Raw genomic sequence first — 19,738 nt, forward strand, 5'->3', positions numbered from 1 at the left:
CTCAGTACTCCGGAACTCAATTCCTCTACCAATAAAAGCCAGTACGCCATATGCCTTCCTCACCGCACTATTTACCTGGGTGGCAACTTTCAGAGATCTGTGTACATGGACACCAAGATCCCTCTGCTCATCCACACTACCAAGTATCCGACCATTAGCCCAGTACCCCATCTTTTTGTTATTCTTCCCAAAGTGAATCACCTCACACTTAGCTACATTGAATTCCATTTGCCACCTTTCTGCCCAGCTCTGCAGCTTCTCTATATCCTGCTGTAACCTGCCACATCCTTCCTCACTGTCAACAACTCCTCCGACTTTCGTATCATCCGCAAACTTGCTCACCCAACCTTCTAACCCCTCTTCCAGGTCATTTATAAAAATGACAAACAGCAATGGTCCCAAAACAGATCCTTGCGGAACACCGCTAGTGACGGCACTCCATGAAGAAACTTTGCCATCACTACTACCCTCTGTCTTCTTAAACCCCCCCCCAGGATCTATTCCTTTCTTATCTCTAACCATCACTATTTCAATGTACTTCTGTCTGGTGTCCCAAATTCTACTCTCCCTTAACCTACGTCCTCCAAAGCTCTGCCTGTGTTTGAGCTCCCAGCACGTCCTGTTCCCCTTTTTCAGTCCTGTGATTGCAGGCCTATATTGACTTCTGGTGAAGCAATTATTGTGTTTTTTTTAAAATTGCTTTTCTTGTTTTTCATATCCATCCATGACCTTGACCTTTCTTATCTCTCTAATATCCTACAGCCCTTGATATACCAAGATATCAGCGCTCCTCAAAATCTGGCCTTTTGTGCATCCCCAATTACAATTCCTCCACCATTAATGACCTTCTCTTAGCTTGGCCCAAGCTTTAGAATTCTGCTCCACTTTGCTTTTAAGAGGTTTTTGAAAATGAAAGCAACCAGTTGCAAAGTTGATCATCATAGTTTTGTGAGGCACGACCTGCCCTTCACAAAACCATGCTGACTATCCCTGATCACATTATTCCTATCCAGATGTGCATAAATCCTATACCAGTTGCAAAGTTGATCATCTTAGGGGTGACACGGTGGCTCAATGGTTAGCACTGCTGCCTCACAGCATCAGCGTCCCAGGTTCAATTCCAGCCTTGGGCGACTGTCTGTGTGGAGTTTGCATGTTCTCCCCGTGTCTGCATGGGTTTCTTCTAGGTGCTCCGGTTTCCTCCCACAGTCCGAAGATGTGCAGGTGAGGTGAATTGGCCATGCTAAATTGCCCATAGTGTTAGCTGCACTAGTCAGAGGAAAATGATTCTGAGTGGGTTACTCTTTGGAGAGTCGGTGTGGACTTGTTGGGCTGAAGGGCCTGTTTCCACACTGTAGAGAATCTAATCTAATCTTAGCTAATACCCTTCCTTTAGTTTGCTGTCATACTTAGTTTTATAATGCTCCTGTGAGGTGGTTTGGAATGCTTTGCTGTGTTAACGTCGCTCGATAAATAAAAATTGTCTTTGTACGTGTTTATCTCTCATAATAGAAGTTAAAATTATAATTTATTCATAATGCTGAAACATAATTAATAATTGAAAGTTTAAATTGCTTTACTCATATTGTGTAAATATGAGAAAGATTACTTTTTTGGATTACCATGTTTTCGTGAGTGTCTCTGACATTATTGTGCTGTTATTTTCCGATGTTGATGTACTTTTTCATTTACCCACAGTGGTCTGATAGTTCCAGAGGTGCATGGGAATGAGACTGTACCTGAAGTGGTTACCACATCTGGCTATGCATTACTGCACTTTTTTAGTGATGCTGCTTATAACTTAACTGGATTTAATATTTTTTACTCGTAAGTACTATTAAATACATTTATACTTGAGAACATTGTGATATAATTATGACTTCAGATAATCATGACTTTAAAAAGCTGACATTTGTCACAGTTGTATCTGTATTATGCTGTTTGTGGGATATTGGAAATTAAAGCATTTAACTGTTTAGCATGAGGATGGTAATTGGAAGTATGCAATATATATGTGCTTTTTCTTAACATCTCTGTTTTAATTTTGTATTAAAAGTGGTGTTGATGACTGGAAAGAGCTGTGTAAAATGCTGTCCACAGCCAGAATCTTCCCAAGTGTGGCAATCATCATGAATACCATTGTGGTTTTTTTTAAAACCTTTTCTGCACCTGAATTTCTGTATTTTTGATTGGAATTTGCAATGCTAGCTTCTTCACAACTGTGGAATGTATTTGAAATCTAATTGCTTTGTTGGGAAACAAGCCATACTTTTTATACTACTGTTGTATTCTGGTAGGCATTCATTGATGTGATGAAAAGCTTTGAAATATTTAAACAGCATTTCATTGTGGCAGTGAATGAATATGCAAGAGAACAGATGGGATGCGAATGTGGGTGTGTTTGGGGTTCAGTGCTGTAAATTTACCTAGTGTTAGACTACGACCTTTCTGCCTAACAGCATTTCTTGAATAATAATCCAGTTATGAGGAGAGGTTGTACAAATTAGGCCTGCTTTCTCTAGAATTTGAAAGGTTAAGGCATGTTTCAATTGAATTCTTCAAGAAATTAACAGAAAAAGACAGGGCAGATAAAGATAAACTATTTTTCAACTGGTTCGGAATTCTTGAACTGGGGACATAGTCTGACAATTAGGACCAGATTGTTCCGGAGAGATGTCGTGAAACATGTACATGCGAAAAGGGTGATAGATGTTTGGAACTGTCCCCAAATGGCAGTGGATGCTTGAACAGTTGATAATTTCACAACTGAGAAAGATAAACTTTTGTTATGGAAAGACAGGTGTACAGAGTTAGGCCATAGATCTGCCATGATCTCATTGAATGGTGGTACAGGCTCAAAGGGCAGAAAGGCCTGCATTTGTTCCAATATTCCTAATTCTCATGTAGTCAGTGGTTTGTGACATCCATTGCATCTTGATGTGCATCTCTGGTCAGATATCTTTTCTTGAAATCTTTCAGAGAAACAGATTAATAAGAAAGGGATCAATGCCTTATTGGGATTGTATTATAAGCCTCCTAATAATCAGCGGGAAATTGAGAAACAAATTTTGTAAGGAGATTTCAGTTATCTGTAAGAATAATAGTGTGGTTATGGTCGGGGATTTTAACTTTCCAAACATAGACTGGGACTGCCATAGTGTTAAGGGTTTAGATGGAGAGGAATTCGTTAAGAGTGTACAAGACAATTTTCTGAGTCAGTATGTGGATGTACCTACTAGGGAAGGTTCAAAACTTGACATACTGTTGGGAAATAAGGCAGGTCTGGTGACTGAGGTGTCAGTGGGGGAGCACTTTGGGGCCAGCGACCATAATTCTATTCATTTTAAAATAGTGATGGAAAAGGATAGACCAGATCTAAAAGTTGAAGTTCTAAATTGGAGGAAGGCTAATTATGACTGTATTAGGCAAGAATTTTCAAAAGCTGATAAGTGCAGATGTTCGCAGGTAAAGGGCTGGTTGGAAAATGGGAAACCTTCAGAAATGAGATAACGAGAGTCCAGAGATAGTATATTCCTGTTTGGGTGAAAGAATAGGTTGGTAGGTGTAGGGAATGCTGGATGACGAGAGAAATTGTGGGTTTGGTTAAGAAAAAGAAGGAAGCATATGTCAAGTATCGACAGGAAAGATTAAGTGAATCCTTACAGTATAGAGACAGTAGGAGTATACTTAAGAGGGAAATCAGAAGGGCGAAAAGGGGACATGAGATAGCTTTGGCAAATAGAATTAAGGAGAATCCAAAGAGTTTTTACAAATACATTAAGGACAAAAAGGTAACCAGGGAGTGAATAGGGCCCCTCAAAGATCAGCAAAGCAGCCTTTGTGAGGAGTGGCAAGAGATACCAAACGAGTATTTTGAATCCGTATTTACTGTGGAGAAGACATGGAAGTTATAGAATGTGGGGAAATAGATGGTGACATCTTGAAAAATGTCCGTAATTACATAGGAGGAAGTGCTGGATATTGTGAAATGCATAAAGGTGGATAAATCCCCATGTGCCTAATCAGGGGTACCCTAGAACTCTGTGGGAAGCTAGGGAAGTGATTGGGGCCCTTGCTGAGATATTTGTATCATCGACAGTCATAGGTGAGATGCCAAAAAACTGGAGGTTGGCTAATATGGCATCATTATTTAAGAAAGGTGGTAAGGAAAAGCCAGGGAGCGAGAGACCGGTGAGCCTGGCATCGGTGGTGGGCAAGGTGATTGGAGGGAATCCTGAGGGACAGGAGGTACATGTATTTGGAAAGGCAAGGACTGATTAGGGATAGTCAACATGGCTTCGTGCGGACATCATGTCTCATGAGCTTGATTGGATTTTTTGAAGAAGTAACAAAGAGGATTGATGACAGCAGAGCGATGGATGTGACCCAAATGGACTTCAGTTTGGCATTTGACAAGGTTCCCCATGGGAGACAGGTTTGCAAGGTTAAATCTCATGGAATGCAGGAAGAACGAGCCATTTGGATGTAGAAGTGGCTCGAAGGTAGAAAAAAGAGAGTGGTGACTGGAGGCCTGTGACCAGTGGAGTGCCACAAAGATTGGTGCTGGGTCCTCTACTTTTTGCCATTTATATAAATGATTTGGGTATAAACGTAGGAGGTATAGTTAGTAAGTTTGCAGATGACACCAAAATTGGAGGTGCGGTGGACAGCAAAGAAGGTTACCTCCGATTACAATGGGGTCTTGATCAGATGGGCCAATGGGCTGAGGAGAGGCAGATTGAGTTTAATTTTGGTAAATGCGAGGTGCTGCATTTTGGGAAAGCAAATCTTAGCAGGACTTGTACACTTAATGGTAAGGTCCTAGGGAGTGTTGCTGAACAAAGAGTCCTTGGAGTGCAGGTTCATAGCTCCTTGAAAGTGGAGTCATATGTAGATAGTATTGTGAAGAAGGTTTTTGGTATGCTTTCCTTTATTGGTCAGAGCATTGAGTATATGAATTGGGAGGTCATGTTGAGGCTGTACAGAACATCGATCAGGTCACTTTTTTGGAATATTGCATGCAATTCTGGTCTCCCTCCTATCGGGAGGATGTTGTGAAACTTGAAAGGGTTCAGAAAAGATTTACAAGGATGTGGCCAGGGTTCGAGGATTTGAACTACAAGGAGAGGCTGAATAGGCTGCGGATGTTTTCCCTGTAACATTGAAGGCTGTGAGGTCACCTCATAGAAGTTTATAAAATCATGAGGGGCATGGATAGGATAAATAGACAAGGTCTTTTCCCTGGGTTGGGGGAGTCCAGGACTAGCGGGAATAGGTTTAGAGTGAGAGGAGAAAGATTTAAGAGACCTAAGCGAAACTTTTTCACACAGAGGGTGGTACGTGTATTGAATGAGCTGCCAGAGGAAGTGGTGGAGGCTGATACAATTGCAACATTTAAGAGGCATCTGGATGGCTACATGAAGAGGAAAGGTTTAGCGGGATATGGACCAGGTGCTGGCAGGTGGGACTAGATTAAGTTGGGATATCTGGTCAGCATGGACGAGTTGGACCGAAGGATCTGTTTCCATGCTATGCATCTCTATGACACTATGACTGTACAACCAGAACATCCGGGCCACTGTATGTTGACTGGTCGAGTGGTATGTTAGGTTCTTTTCCCAAGGTTTCACACGAGATGCAATTTGCACACATCAACGTCTGCAAACAGTTAACGTTTATTAAAGCCTGTACAAGCTAGGTGACCCCCTTTGACACTCTTCACAGGCGTGCAAAGTTGGGTCAAAAGAGGCTCCAAACAAAGAAAACACATCCCTTTTATACAGGTCAGTTGGTAATGCTCAGCAGTACTGTGGCCACTCAACCCATAACCACATATTACCCCAGGTACAATGGTAGGGTGAGATCATCCTCGAAGATAATGTAAGTACTCTAATCCTGGGGAATTGTTATGCAAACAATTTCCTGACTCCGTGATTCCCCAAGACAATGTAGGTGTGATATACTTCAGTATTAGGGGATGATCATGCAAACAAATTTAATTGGCTGGAGATGGCTATGAAAGCATTTCTGAATGGAAGGGACTGACTGAGGTTTTAATTTGATAATAGAGGTAAAATGGTAATAAATGGCTATTTAAATGAAGTATGATTCATCCACATTCCTGTGTGAATGTCACCCTCACCCACTTCCAGAATTTTCAGCTTCTGGAGAGAGACAGTACAGTTTAACCCTTTAACATTACATTAATGTCCAGTGAGAGAGTACAATTTAATCTTTTAACATTATAGGGGAATAAATTATTTTAATTAATCTCTTCAGTCTCATAAATTTTGTTTGCAGAAAACTAATACCCGGATGTGAATCCTCCAGATGTTCGTTGAAACCATTGCCCATACATAGATGGAAATATGTTCAGTCACCCAAATTTATTTTTCCAATGCAAGCTATTTTTGACTTTTTTTTTCAACAGTGAATAAGTCTGTAACTCTAGTAATTTCTCTAAAATGAAAGCAGTGTCTGCATTGTAAATTGTGTTTTACAATTTATGACAGCATAATATGGAGTAGTGGGGAAAGGGAGTGCAGTGTTTTGGTCCCAGTAGTTAAATGGGAATCTCATTAATAGTTGGATTAGTTGTAATTATCAAGGGCAATGTAATGAAGAAAATGTTTTTTTCCTCCCCACTGCAAACTGAGGGGAATCAGGATTGTTGTATTCAATCAATGCAGTTTGTGCACAAATGCACTGAAGTGACCAACAAATAAACTATGTCAGCACCATATATTGGTAATTTTATGTCAACAGGATATTTTAATTGTTTTCCGGAAGGCAATTCAACCTGTGCTGACAGGAGTATACTGAAACAGTTAGTCACTGTATTAAAAAAAACATTTTAAATATATGAAGATTTCAGTGCTGTGCTTTTGTAGTGTAGTGGCTATCATTTTCACCATGCATAAAAAGTTGATTACTATAATTGGGGATGAAACACAAATACATCTTGTGGCACATTGGTAATGCCTCTACCTATGGACTAGAAGACAAGTTCAACCTACCTACTCCAAACCTGCAAGTTAACTTGTCTGAAATGGTTGATTTTAAAACTATTGACAAAATTTCCAGTCCAGTGGTCAATCCCTCAGTGCCTGACTGGTTTATATTTCAATACATAACAGCAATTTTTAATTTTTGTAACTTAATTCATTAGAAACTAAATTTTAGTAAAGGAATCTGATCAAGAAAAGAAACTGATGTGAGATTTATGGAATTGATTTGAATATAATGTAATTAAGTAAAATCTTGCATTTATATAATCTATTTGACCTCACAAGGTTTCCCAAAATATTAGCTAGTTGAGTAATTGTTAGAGTAGCACTGTTGCCTCACAGTACCAGGGACCCAGGTTCGATTCCAGCCTCGGGCGACTGTCTGTGTGGAGTTTACACATTCTCCCCATGTCTGCATGGGTTTCCTCTCGGTGCTCCGGTTTATTCCCACAGTTGAAAGATGTGCAGTTCAGGTGAATTGGCAAGGTTAAATTGCCCATAGTGTTCGGTGCATTCGTCAGGGGTAAGTGTAGGGAAATGGGTCTGGGTGGTTTACTCTCCGGAGGGTTGGTGTGGACTTGATAGGCCAAATGGCCTGTTTCCACACTGTAGGGAATCTAATCTTAATTTAGTCACCCATGTAATTTTGGAAAATGCATTGGGAGTAGCGATTCGATGACCTGTTTTTCAAGTCATTCTGGTTGAGTGATTAGAACCAGAGTATTTCGAGCAGGAGTAAGCCATTTGATGTTTCTGAGCCTGGTCCACCATTCAGTTAGATTGTGGCTAATCTATTTGTGGTTTTGTCTGGTTGTGGTTTAATCTGGATGGATTAATGCTAATATCACCAATAGGGTTTATTACTTTGAAAGATGAGGTACAAGCACTATATTGATCACAGGTTGTTTGCACAGTATGAAGATGGAAATCCTTGGATTCTTAATTAACTAGATTTATTCAGTCCTGAGGCATTCTCTGAATGGAGAAATGTTAATGCTAATCCAAGTGGAATTACTGTGTAAAGTTTTTATAAACACCATTTACCAGAGTGTTGTAATTGTGGCTAAATACATTATGAATTTGTGTGTGGACTGCAAACCATAGCTGCAACTCTACATAGCTGGATTTAATTCAGCCATGCATAGAAATAATGTGGAACATCCAGTCCAATTGGCTGGATTGTTGCATCCTTAAATTGGACTTATTTTGTCGATTACAATGTTACTCTGTTAAGAGTCAGTTAGACATTTGATAGCGCAAAACTTCTGTTGGTGAAAATATTTGTTGGAGATTTTAATGTGGCACTAATTGGCACGTTCTCAAGAATACTAATTTAACAGGCAACAGCATTTACAATGACAGTGTTCCCTGTCAAATAGATATTCTTGCTAATGTCCTGATGCATGCAAGGTGAAAAACCTTGAAAAAATGTCTTTTTGCAGTTTTATTTAAGATTTTGATTTAAAGTCATTACATTTTCAACCAAAATATCAGATTGGTGTTGACATGGATATCAAGTTTCAATATTACCTGTTGCTTTTAAGAATATACACATAGAACACTTCAGCCCTACAAAACTTTTGAAGTTTTTTTTTACAGCTTTAGTTTAATCAGACTTAGTTTAACCCATTGTTATTTTTTGTTTATTATATTTGCTCGCTATAGATTTTGTTTGTGTGCTTTGGTAAACATCTAGAATTTTCTCAAGTCTTAACGTATTGCTCAAGAAAATAACATCAATCAATCTCTCTGTTATGCAGGCCACAAGGAAAGGGAGCTACCAAGGGCCAATGAGAAATCAATTTTACAAGATTCTAATTGTGCATGTTGAGCTTCAGCAGGAGTGTATTTTAAAAGGTCAACTATTACTTTTTGTGCAACCATTTTGTAATCAAGTGATTTTTATCAGTTTTTATTTTGAGGAAACATATTGCAAATAAGTCAGCTGTCGAGCTAAAATATTTTCGCTAAATCTTGTGGAAAAATGTAATACTACAAGCCACATTAATTTAGTTCAGAATAATGAATTCAAAATATCGATTAACATTTGAAAGAAATGGGAAATTATTATAATGAATTGCATCAACCACAGACATCTACCTGGAATCAGTGTCACTTGTTTATTATGGAAGGTGGTTTTCATACCTCTACACAGCTGTGGAGCCCAGGGCTATAATTAAACTCCTGTGTTTTCCACAAGTGTAGTTAACCAGTTGAACTTTGGACAATATGATATTCATTTTGATTCATAAGCTGCTTTGGTCTACAACAGACAGAATAACGATAATTCATGTTTCGACCCCTTGATGCATTCTGTTACAATTCTGCTTATAAGCTGTTTCAAAAATAGTGCCAACCATGGATCTAGTCGCATTTTTAATCTGAGAGTTAGGTTGTAGATTTCTACTTCAGAGTTGACCCATCTGACATTTTTTTTCAATGCTGTATAAGTGCTACACTGTTCACCATACCATATTTCAGATGAAAAGTTTTAAAATTTCAAGTTGATGAGCTAGGAAAAATCCAGCTGCCAGTTATTTGCAAGTGTGGCAGAGAGTTTCTTTCTGGTTTTTTGCTCAACGTTTTCTCTCAACTTATATCACTAAATCAGACATTGTGGTCTATAGTGCATTGCTATTGTGGGAACTTGGTTTAAGTTGTTTCATCTAATATGTTATGAGAGTGCCGACAATTCAAAAATATTTCATTGACTAAAATGCTATGGGATGCCTTAGGTCATGAATGGTGTAATATCACTGTGTAGAGTAATTTTGCTTATTTGATTGTGGATTGTAGTGGAAATTTTTTTAAAACCAAGGATGCACTTGAAAAAGCAAGTTACTGAAACTCAATGTAAGTCCTGTTTGCATTGCTGCTTTGTTCAAGAAGTGGGGCAGAAGCTGTTTGCAGTTGGGTTGGCAAAATATCAAATGAAGCTGGCAGTGTTTGCATTTCTTGCATTATCAGAGACAGCAATCAACATACTATATTAAAAAAAGGAGCTCCTATGCATGGTAAATGTCACCGAGGATGCAGATTTTTCATGCATTGGTGAGTTTTGTGCAACTGAATTCTATGTGTTAGGCAGTAATCTAATGCCTTTGGGACTGTGAAGTCACTGCAGTAAAGATTGGAGCATGCTATTGCAGCATCTTGCACCAGTCACTGCTGGACAGCATTGACCACAGAAATCAAAACAGGAGGTGCTGGAGAAACTCAGTTGGTCTGGCATGCATATATAGAGAGAAAGTGTTAATGTTTTGAGTCCAATATGACGATTCTTCAGAACTCTTGATGGTAGAAGTAGAAGCGCCTCAGTGCTGTCGATGAATCCATAGAGCAAGCACCAAAAAATTGTGTGAAACTGAAAAGATGGCTATAGTCATGAAGGTTATACCGAAAAAGATGATGAGAATGCAGTGGAAAATAAGCTCTAATTACTGAAGGGGTCATTGTCAAACCTCAGAATACAATCCGTGATGGAAGATGAATGCACAGTGTTTTCCTACACTTATAAAACAAACAAAGTTATCTGTGCACTCCAGGATTGGCTGTGTCTACAAAATCTGTTTTCCAGTACTGGAGTTGCTGTGAATCACCTGTAAAAGAATGACTCACGAGCTTGTGTACATGTTAATTTTCTGAACTTACAACAGCATTGAGCTGAAATCATACACTTAGTAGGCTTAACTCGTGACTTTTTGAAAAAGGAAGGCTTTTGCTTTTGATAGCTTTGACATCACATAAAAAATTAGAAAAAATGCTGCATAAGATTGACTTTTTTGGAAAGTCATAGGTAATGTTTGAGGATATTATGTAAGATGTTGCTTCAGCTCCTGTAGATTTACCAATTGATTTTTTTTTCATCTTTAAGTGTAAAAAATAAAACCACAGCTGAAAGAAATTTAACCAAGTTTTATTTTTAGAAAAGTCTGATGTTCAAATGATTCACAAATTGTAAGTTTTAATTTTAAGCAGTGTATTGCAGTGTCTGTTCATTTTCTCAATTTCCGTTTGAAACTGGCCTTTTTCTTTTGCTAAATCTTTCTGGCACACTGTATTAATATAAAATTTCCTCTATTGGCCCGACTGACCACTGAACTTGCCTTCCTGGTCCTCATGTTAATATTGTGAATGGTTCTCTTCAGGTGTTGCTCCCTCCTTCATATCAGTTGCTATTACCTCTCAGAATAACGAACCTTTGGCTCCACTGCCCTTAAATGCTTGTCCTGTTTCCAAACTCTCACTCTTCTCCAAATGTGTTGCCTCTTCCCAAATTCAATGCTGTCTTTCTTGGAACTTCATGCTTCAATTTTTGTTATCAGATTTCCACTCCTGCCACAGTATCGAAACAACTCTTATTAAAGTAACTGATGACATGCTCATGACTGACTGAAGCAGATGTTCCCTTGTACACCTTCATGGACATTTACATCTTTTGACACAGTCTGGGATCATAAGAGTCAACTATGTTGTTACTGGTTAAGTTGATCCCAGGCTGAAACAGATTTTGCTTTGGTTTTAATCAAGTGGTCTCTCACTGAAACATGTTACAGCTTTTGTTTTACCAGTAGAACAAGTTGTTTATCAAAAGAAATAAGTTTTTGTTCATTCTATATTACCATCAACTTATAACACAGATTTTTCAAACACACAAATGAAGTATAATCTCATTATATCACTAAAATGCCTTACTGTACGTTGAAAACAGTATTTGTATGGTATCCAAAGCACATCTTGTATCTTACCCAAATACACTGTTCATACCATTCACTCATCAGAATTCCTATTTCTAACACCATGGGAATTTTAACTCATTTGGGATACCTTGTCGGCATGGACAGGTTGGACCAAAGGATCTGTTTCCATGCTGTACATCTCTATAACTCTATGACTAGAACTACTGAAGGTTTCTTCCCGGCAGAGTTTCATTATGCTTTGCTTTAGAATTAGAATTGGATTTTATTGTCAAGTCTACTGAAGTACAGGAGTGCAGTGAAAAGTATACAAAGTCACCATTCTCTGGTGCCATCTTAAAATACAAAATGCAAAACCAGAGTGTAAAAAGTCAAAAGCAAGAGAAGAAAACAACGAACAGAGCTGAAGGAAAAGGAAAACTGCCAGATCTTAAAAGTGTTATCACCCTGGGCCTAGTCTTGGCCTGGAGTCTTAGTCAGCATCCTCCTGAAATATGCTCCACTGACTGCCTTTGTTACAGCTGTTTCCACCACAGATTGCCAGGAGGATCCACTTCTGTTGCCACTGCTGCTGCACATGCTTGGTAGGCCAGGCCTGCACTTACTGATTTTCTAAAAAAAACTAAAAAGGAAAGAGCAAAAGTAATAAAGAAACAAAAAAAGCAAACGCATGCAGACAAGCCCCAGACCAGGAGCCCGAGTGCACCACTGCCACTCGGCCGCCATGTTGATAAAAATTCCGGACCGTTCACTGTAGAAGTGGGATCGCTACTTTTGAATAAGTAATGTTTTCGGGGTTTCACCTTAATATTTCTGGTCTCAGATGAATGCTAACTCTATACTCCAATGTAATCTAGTTTCACTATATCCTTCTATTCTCAGGAGCATTGGTCTATGCTACCAAACTCAAAGGACTTCACAAGACTGTCTAAAACTAAAGAAAAGAAATCCACTGTAAACTATGGATGTTTCAAGTAAGCTTAAAAATTCTGGACAAACCTTGAGAACCCCTTAATTACCTTGTTGGGTTGCAAAACCGTTGAAGGTAAATAAAAATCCATTAATTCTAAAGCTAGGCTTGTAAAATTGTTTTAAAATACATCAGTGACTACAAAGAAAATTTCAACTTAATTATTAACTTAAAACACACAGCCCATTCCACTAACTTAATTCAAAGCCTAAATTTATAATTAATCTGTCAGTCACAGCTTCACCACCCTCCCCGAGGCCTCTCCACTGTCATACTGTTGCATGAATCCACAGTCACCTAGTTCCATTCTCATGCCACTAATTGTATCTGGAGTATCAAAATACAATGGTTTCTTCTCCCTACTCGGGCAGAGTTAGCTCTGGTGGATCCCCAGGCCCATCTTTGCAAACCTCTCCCTCTTATTTCTCATCTACAAGCTGCTTTTTGGCAACCTTATCCAAGACCAGATTGTTAGTATTCACATGTATATCAACAATACACAACTCTCTCTCCACAACCACTGTTGACTTCTCTACAGTTGTTTTCAGGTTACTTAGCTGACATTTCAAACTGAATGAGTGGAAATGTCCTCCAATCAAATATTGAGAAGATTGAAACCATTGTTTTTACATGTTCCATCTGGTTATCGAGCAGCAAATTCTACTTGTCACCATGGCAACAGTCAGATTAAATCTGCCTTTAAAACTTTGGTGTTGTATATCACCTGAGGTGAGGTTCTGACTATACACATTGAGACTATTAAGATAGTCTATTCACCTCGAATGTTTCTCCCGTTTCTTGACTTGGCTATTCTATTATGTAATTGGCTAATATCCAACATACGATACCTCTAAACTTGAGATTATTCAAAATGTCTGCCCATTATTTTCTGCACGATGTCCCATTCACTTGTCTTTGTGCTGGCTGACCTGCGAGGGCCTGGCCAAGTAAGGTTTTAATTTTAAAATTCTTTCTTTTCAAATCATTTAATGGTCTTGCACCTCCATCTCTAATCTTCTTTCGCCCTAATAGCCTTCTAAGATAATTTCATTTGTCTTACTCTGCTGTTTTGAGTATTCCTAATTTTAATTGCTACAGCCTTGCCTTTGTTGTCTGCTGACCTAACATCTTCTCCCTAGTTCAGTTACAAATCTTGTTTTTTCTGTGAAACTCATCAGAATGTTTTATGTTAAAACTTCTTAAAAAAAAAAAATTATAAAAGGCAAGCAGATTCTTTTTAACAGTTTCTGCAGCAGCTGAAGACATGACCTGTGGAATTCTGATATAATTTGAGAACTCAAGGTTTGTGAGAAGATTTGCAGCTCGGGTGCTTGTTGTGATTCTGTTCGCCGAGCTGGGAATTTGTGTTGCAGACGTTTCGTCCCCTGTCTAGGTGACATCCTCAGTGCTTGGGAGCCTCCTGTGAAGAGCTTCTGTGTTGTTTCCTTCGGCATTTATAGTGGTTTGTCTCTGCCGCTTCCGGTTGTCAGTTCACATTCAACAACCAAGTATATGAACAAATCAATGGCACACCCATGGGCTCACCCATCTCTGGACTCATAGCAGAAGTTGTAATGCAAAGACGAGAACGAACAATCCTATCGCAAATTCAACCCAAACTCTGGGTCAGATATGTGGATGATACCTTTGTAATCATTAAAAACATAGAAATAGAAAACACACACCTGATCATCAAACGCCACCCTCACAGGAATCCGATTCACTAGAGAGGAAGAAAAGGACAACCGACTCCCAATCCTAGACGTGATGGTACAGAGAACACCGAACGGAGAATTCACTACAAAGGTATACAGGAAAGCCACACACACAGACCAAGTCATGAACTACGAAAGCAACCAACCCAACACACACAAAAGAAGTTGCATCAAGACACTGTTCAAAAGGGCCACAACACACTGCAGCACACCAGAACTGCAAAAAGAGGAAGAAGAACACCTCTACAATGTATTCGCCAAAAACGGATACCCCTGCAATTTCATCAACAGATGCCTAAGGGAAAGACAACGGAATGAGGACATGGCACAACCCAAAGGACTAGCCACGTTACCATACATCAAGAACATTTTCTGAACTGACAGCCAGACAACTACGACCACTCGGACTCATAACAGCACACAAACCAACAGCCACTCTCAGACAAAAACTCACCAGGACAAAGTACCCGATACCCAGCATGAGCAAAACCAACATAGTGTACAAAATCCCATGCAAGGACTGCACAAAACACTACATTGGACAAACCGGAAGACAGCTAATGATCCATATCCATGAACACCAACTAGCCACGAAACAACACGACCAGCTACCCTTAGTAGCCACACATGCAGATGACAAGTATCATGAGTTGAACTGGGACAGCACAACTATTATAGGACAAGCCAAACAGAGAACAGCAGGGAATTCCGAGAGGCATGGCACTCATCCACAGATTCCATCAGCAAACACATCGACCTGGACCCAATATATCGGCCACTGCAGCGGACAGCTGGAACTGACAACCGGAAGCGGCAGAGACAAACCACTATAAATGCCGAAGGAAACAACACAGAAGCGCTTCACAGGAGGCTCCCAAGAACTGAGGATGTCACGTAGACAGGGGACGAAACGTTTGCAACACAAATTCCCAGCTCGGCGAACAGAACCACAACAATTTGAGAACTATTAAATTTATTCCAGTGGTGTTGATGAATTAATATCATTTTGTTTTGAGAAGTTCAGTATTAAGTAAATGTTGCTCATAATCTTGGTTTTGCCTTTGGATGGTATTATACTTTTCATTTTTAAATGAAACCTTACTCAAATTGTGTCTAGAATTGTACATTATTAAGCAATGTTATGTTTCACAATATTAGCCAGATCTCAGTTACCTTTGTGGTTACTAGACATTCTGGCATTTGTATTTAAATTTCCAGTATCTTGTCATAGAGTCATAGAGATGTGCAGCACGGAAACAGATGTCTCGGTCCAACCCGTCCATGCCGACCTGATATCTCAATCCAATCTAGTCCCACCAGCCAGCACCTGTCCCATATCCCTCCAAACCCTTCCTATTCATATACTCATCCAAATGCCTCTTAAATGTTGCAATTGCACCAGCCTCCACCACTTCCTCTGGCAGCTCATTCCACACACGCACCACTCTATGTGTGAAAAAGTTGCCCCGTAGGTCTCTTTTAGATTTTTCCCCTCTCACCCTAAACCTATGCTCTCTAATTCTGGACTCCCCAACCCCAGAGAAAAGACTTTGCCTATTTACCCTATCCAGGCCGCTAATAATTTTGTAAACCTCTATAAGGTCACCCCTCAGCCTCCGACGCTCCAGGGAAAACAGCCCCAGCCTGTTCAGCCTCTCCCTATAGCTCAAATCCTCCAACCCTGACAACATCCTTGTAAATCTTTTCTGAACCCTTTCAAGTTTCACAACATCTTTCTGATAGGAAGGAGACCAGAATTGCACGCAATATTCCAAAAGTGGACTAACCAATGTCCTGTGCAGACACAACATGACCTCCCAACTCCTGTACTCAATACTCTGACCAATAAAAGAAAGCATACCAAACGTCGCCTTCACTATCCTATCTATCTGCGACTCCACTTTCAAGGAGCTACAAACCTGCACTCCAAAGACTTTTTGTTCAGCAACACTCCCTAGGACCTTACCATAAAGTGTGTATAATTCCTGCTAAGACTTGCTTTCCCAAACTGCAGCACCTCTCATTTATCTGAATTAAACTCCATCTGTCACTTAGCCAATTGGCCCATCTGGTCAAGATCCCATTGTAATCTGAGGCAACCCTCTTCGCTGTCCACTACACCTCTAATTTTGGGTGTAATCTGCAAACTTACTAACTGTATCTCTTATGCTCACATCCAAATCATTTATATACATGACAAAAAGAGGACCCAGCACCAATCCTTGTGGCACTCCACTGGTCACAGGCCTCCAATCTGAAAAACAACCCTCCAACACCACCCTCTGTCTTCTACCTTTAAGCCAGTTCTGTATCCAAATGACTAGTTCTCCCTGTATTCCATGAGATCTAACCTTGTTGAATGCCTTATTGAAGTCCATATGGATCACTGGAACAGCGCAGCAGATCAGGCAGCATCCAGGGAACAGGAGAATCGACGTTTCGGGCATAAGCCCTTCTTCAGGAAGGGCTTATGCCCGAAACGTCGATTCTCCTGTTCCCTGGATGCTGCCTGACCTGCTCGCTGTTCCAGCAACACATTTTCAGCTCTGATCTCCAGCATCTGCAGACTTCACTTTCTCCTCCATATGGATCACATCTACCTTTCTGCCCTCATCAATCCTCTTAGTTACTTCTTCAAAAAACTCAATCTTTATGAGACATGATTTCCCACGCACAAAGCCATGTTCACTATCCCTAATCAATCCTTGCCTTTCCAAATACATGTACATCCTGTCCCTCAGGATTTTCGAGTTGTATGTCTTTGTAAGTGCACTCAGTACATTTGCTTCTAAATGGCTGCATGGCCCAGCTGTCTGTATTTGTAATTAGATATGATAAATTATATGGCTCAAATTTTCTGGAACCCATTTTATGGTGATTTACACCCTAACATCAAGATGATCAGTCATTGGCAACGTGCTGAAAATTTGCACCTTTCACAAACAGTATTCCCTGCAATTTATTCTCTTCCATGTGGACCTCCTGAAGTCTGTGTGGGCAATGACTTCTGGTACCAAATCTGCATTGGCAAATTAATTGCTGAGTGCTTACTTTCGAGGTGTTAGCCATATATCAGTTAGCTGAGTAAAACTTTAGTGTGACCATTGGGAACCCGAAGAAACCTGCTGAATATCATATCAGCTGATGCAATTAACAAATAATGCATTGCGTGAGTTTCCATTAAGTTAGGATGAAAAATTTGACTTGAAACTTGTGCATTCATCCGAACACAGATTTAAGTCTGTTACTGTTCACTATTTGCAGTGCAGCTGTCTTTAAGTTTTGTGCAAGAGTTCCCATCTAAACTGTTAACCCACTGATCCTTCAGGGAAATACTTAACTATCTCAGCTAGAGAGGGAAAAAGAAGAAAAAAAAGATTAGTTGAAAACAAGCCTTTTTACTCAAAAGCAAAATACAGCAGGTGCTGGAAATCTGCAAGAAAAGCAGCCAATGCTGGAAATACCAATCGGATTTGATTGCATGACATTGCCATACTACACAGAAAGAGACCCTTTGGTCCAACTCATCCATGCCAGCAAAGTTTCCTAAACTAAATAGCCCCCTTTGGGCCAAATGCAGACATATCCTTCTAAACCAGTCCTGCTTGTGGATCTGTCTTTTGGAGGTTGTTACTGTACCTGCACCTACTACTTTCCACACACAAACCACCATCTGCCAAAAAGTTGCTCCTCTGGTCCCTTTTAAATGTTTCTCCTCTTACCTTAACATTATGCCATCTAGCCCTAACCCTCTGGGAAGAAAACCTTTTGCTAGTCACCTTATCCAAGTCCCTCATGATTTTATAAACCTCTATAACGTCCCTCCTCAACCTCCTATGTTCCAGTGAAAAAGTCCCAGCTTATCTGGCTTCTCCTTAATAAATTAAACTCTCCCATCCTTGTAACATCCTTGTACATCTTTTCTGCACTCTCTCCAATTTAATAATAACCTCCCTATGACAGGGTGACCAGAACTGTACACAGTACTCCAAAAGTGGCCTCACCAAAATTCTGTGCAACCTCAACATGGTGTCCCAACTCCGATACTCAGTGACGAGGAGTAAGGAAGGACTGCAGTTGCTGGAGATCAGAGTCGAAAGGTGTGGTGCTGGAAAATTACAGCAGGTCAGGCAGCATCCCGACGTTTCTGGCATAAGCCCTTCAGGAATGAGGGGGTGGGGAGCAAGGTGGCTGAGAAGAAATTGGAATGGGGCTAGGAGGAAGGTAGCTGAGAAGGCGATAGGTAGGTGCAGGTGGGGGGGGGATGGAGTGGCTGGGCGGGAAGAAAGATGGACAGGTGAAGAGGACGGTGCCGAGTTGGAGGCTTGGATCTGGAATGAGGTGAGGGAATGGGAGATTTGGAAACTAGTGAAGTCAGTGTTCATGCTGTGTGGTTGAGGGTCATCAGATGGCTTGGAGTTGGTGGAGCGTTTCAGGGAACATCTCTGGGACATATGCACCAAACAACCCCACTGCCCTGTGGCTGACCATGTCAACTCTCCCTCCCATTCCACGAAGGACATTGCAAGTTCTGGGTCGCCACCACCACCAAATCCAAGCCACCCAACGACTGGAGGAAGAATGCCTCATCTTTTGCCTCAGAACCCTTTAACTACACGGCATCAACATCGACTTCACTGATTTTCAAATCTGCCCCTCTCCCCACTCCAAATCCAACCTTCCAACTTGGCACCACCATCTTGACCTGTCCTAAACCCCCCCACCTCCACCCCTGCCCACCCCCCAGCATTCCTGATGAAGGGCTTCATATCAAAACATCAACTCTCCTGCTCCTCAGATGTTGCCTGACCTACTGTGTTTTTCCAGTGCCACACTTTTTGACTCTGATACTCTGTGCAATGAAAGCAAATGTGCCAAATTATTTCGTTGCCACCCTGCCTACCTATGATGCAACTTTCAAAGAACTGTATACCCGAACCCTTGGGTCTGTCTGTTCCACTACACACCCCATGCCCCTACCATTAACTGGAGAAGTCCTGCCCTGATTTGCCTTCCAAAAATGCAACACCTTGCATTTATCTAAGTTCAACTCCATCCGCCACTCTGACCCATTGGCCTATCTGATCACCTGTAACCTTAGGTAACCTTCCTCACTGTCTACTATGCCACCATTTTTGGTATCATCTAAGAACTTATTAATCATACTTTTTTTCCTCCTTCCACATCATTTTATATAAATGACAACCCATAATGGACCCAGCACCTATCCTTGTGGAATGTCTCTGGTCAAAGTCCTCCAGACCATAAAACAATCCTCCACCAGCACCTTCTGACTCTGAGTGTCAAGCCAGTTTTGTATCCAATTGATCATTGTCCCTGCATCCCATG

General features: G+C 40.5%; 1 protein-coding gene across 3 annotated transcripts in view; it reads left to right on the forward strand.

Annotated features, from left to right (window-relative positions):
• The window catches only part of atrnl1b (attractin-like 1b), a 944,158-nt gene that overhangs the window by 31,992 nt on the left and 892,428 nt on the right, over positions 1 to 19,738 (forward strand). For all 3 annotated transcript variants that reach the window (XR_006314946.1, XM_043712811.1, XM_043712812.1), the window contains exon 4: positions 1,699 to 1,827. Coding sequence is in view for 2 of the 3 variants with exons in the window: in XM_043712811.1 (XP_043568746.1) it covers positions 1,699 to 1,827 (129 nt within the window). In the remaining variant the exon portion in view is untranslated. The remainder of the gene's footprint in view (positions 1 to 1,698; positions 1,828 to 19,738) is intronic.

Source organism: Chiloscyllium plagiosum, chromosome 22 (genome assembly GCF_004010195.1).
Source record: "Chiloscyllium plagiosum isolate BGI_BamShark_2017 chromosome 22, ASM401019v2, whole genome shotgun sequence".
Taxonomy (NCBI): domain Eukaryota; kingdom Metazoa; phylum Chordata; class Chondrichthyes; order Orectolobiformes; family Hemiscylliidae; genus Chiloscyllium; species Chiloscyllium plagiosum.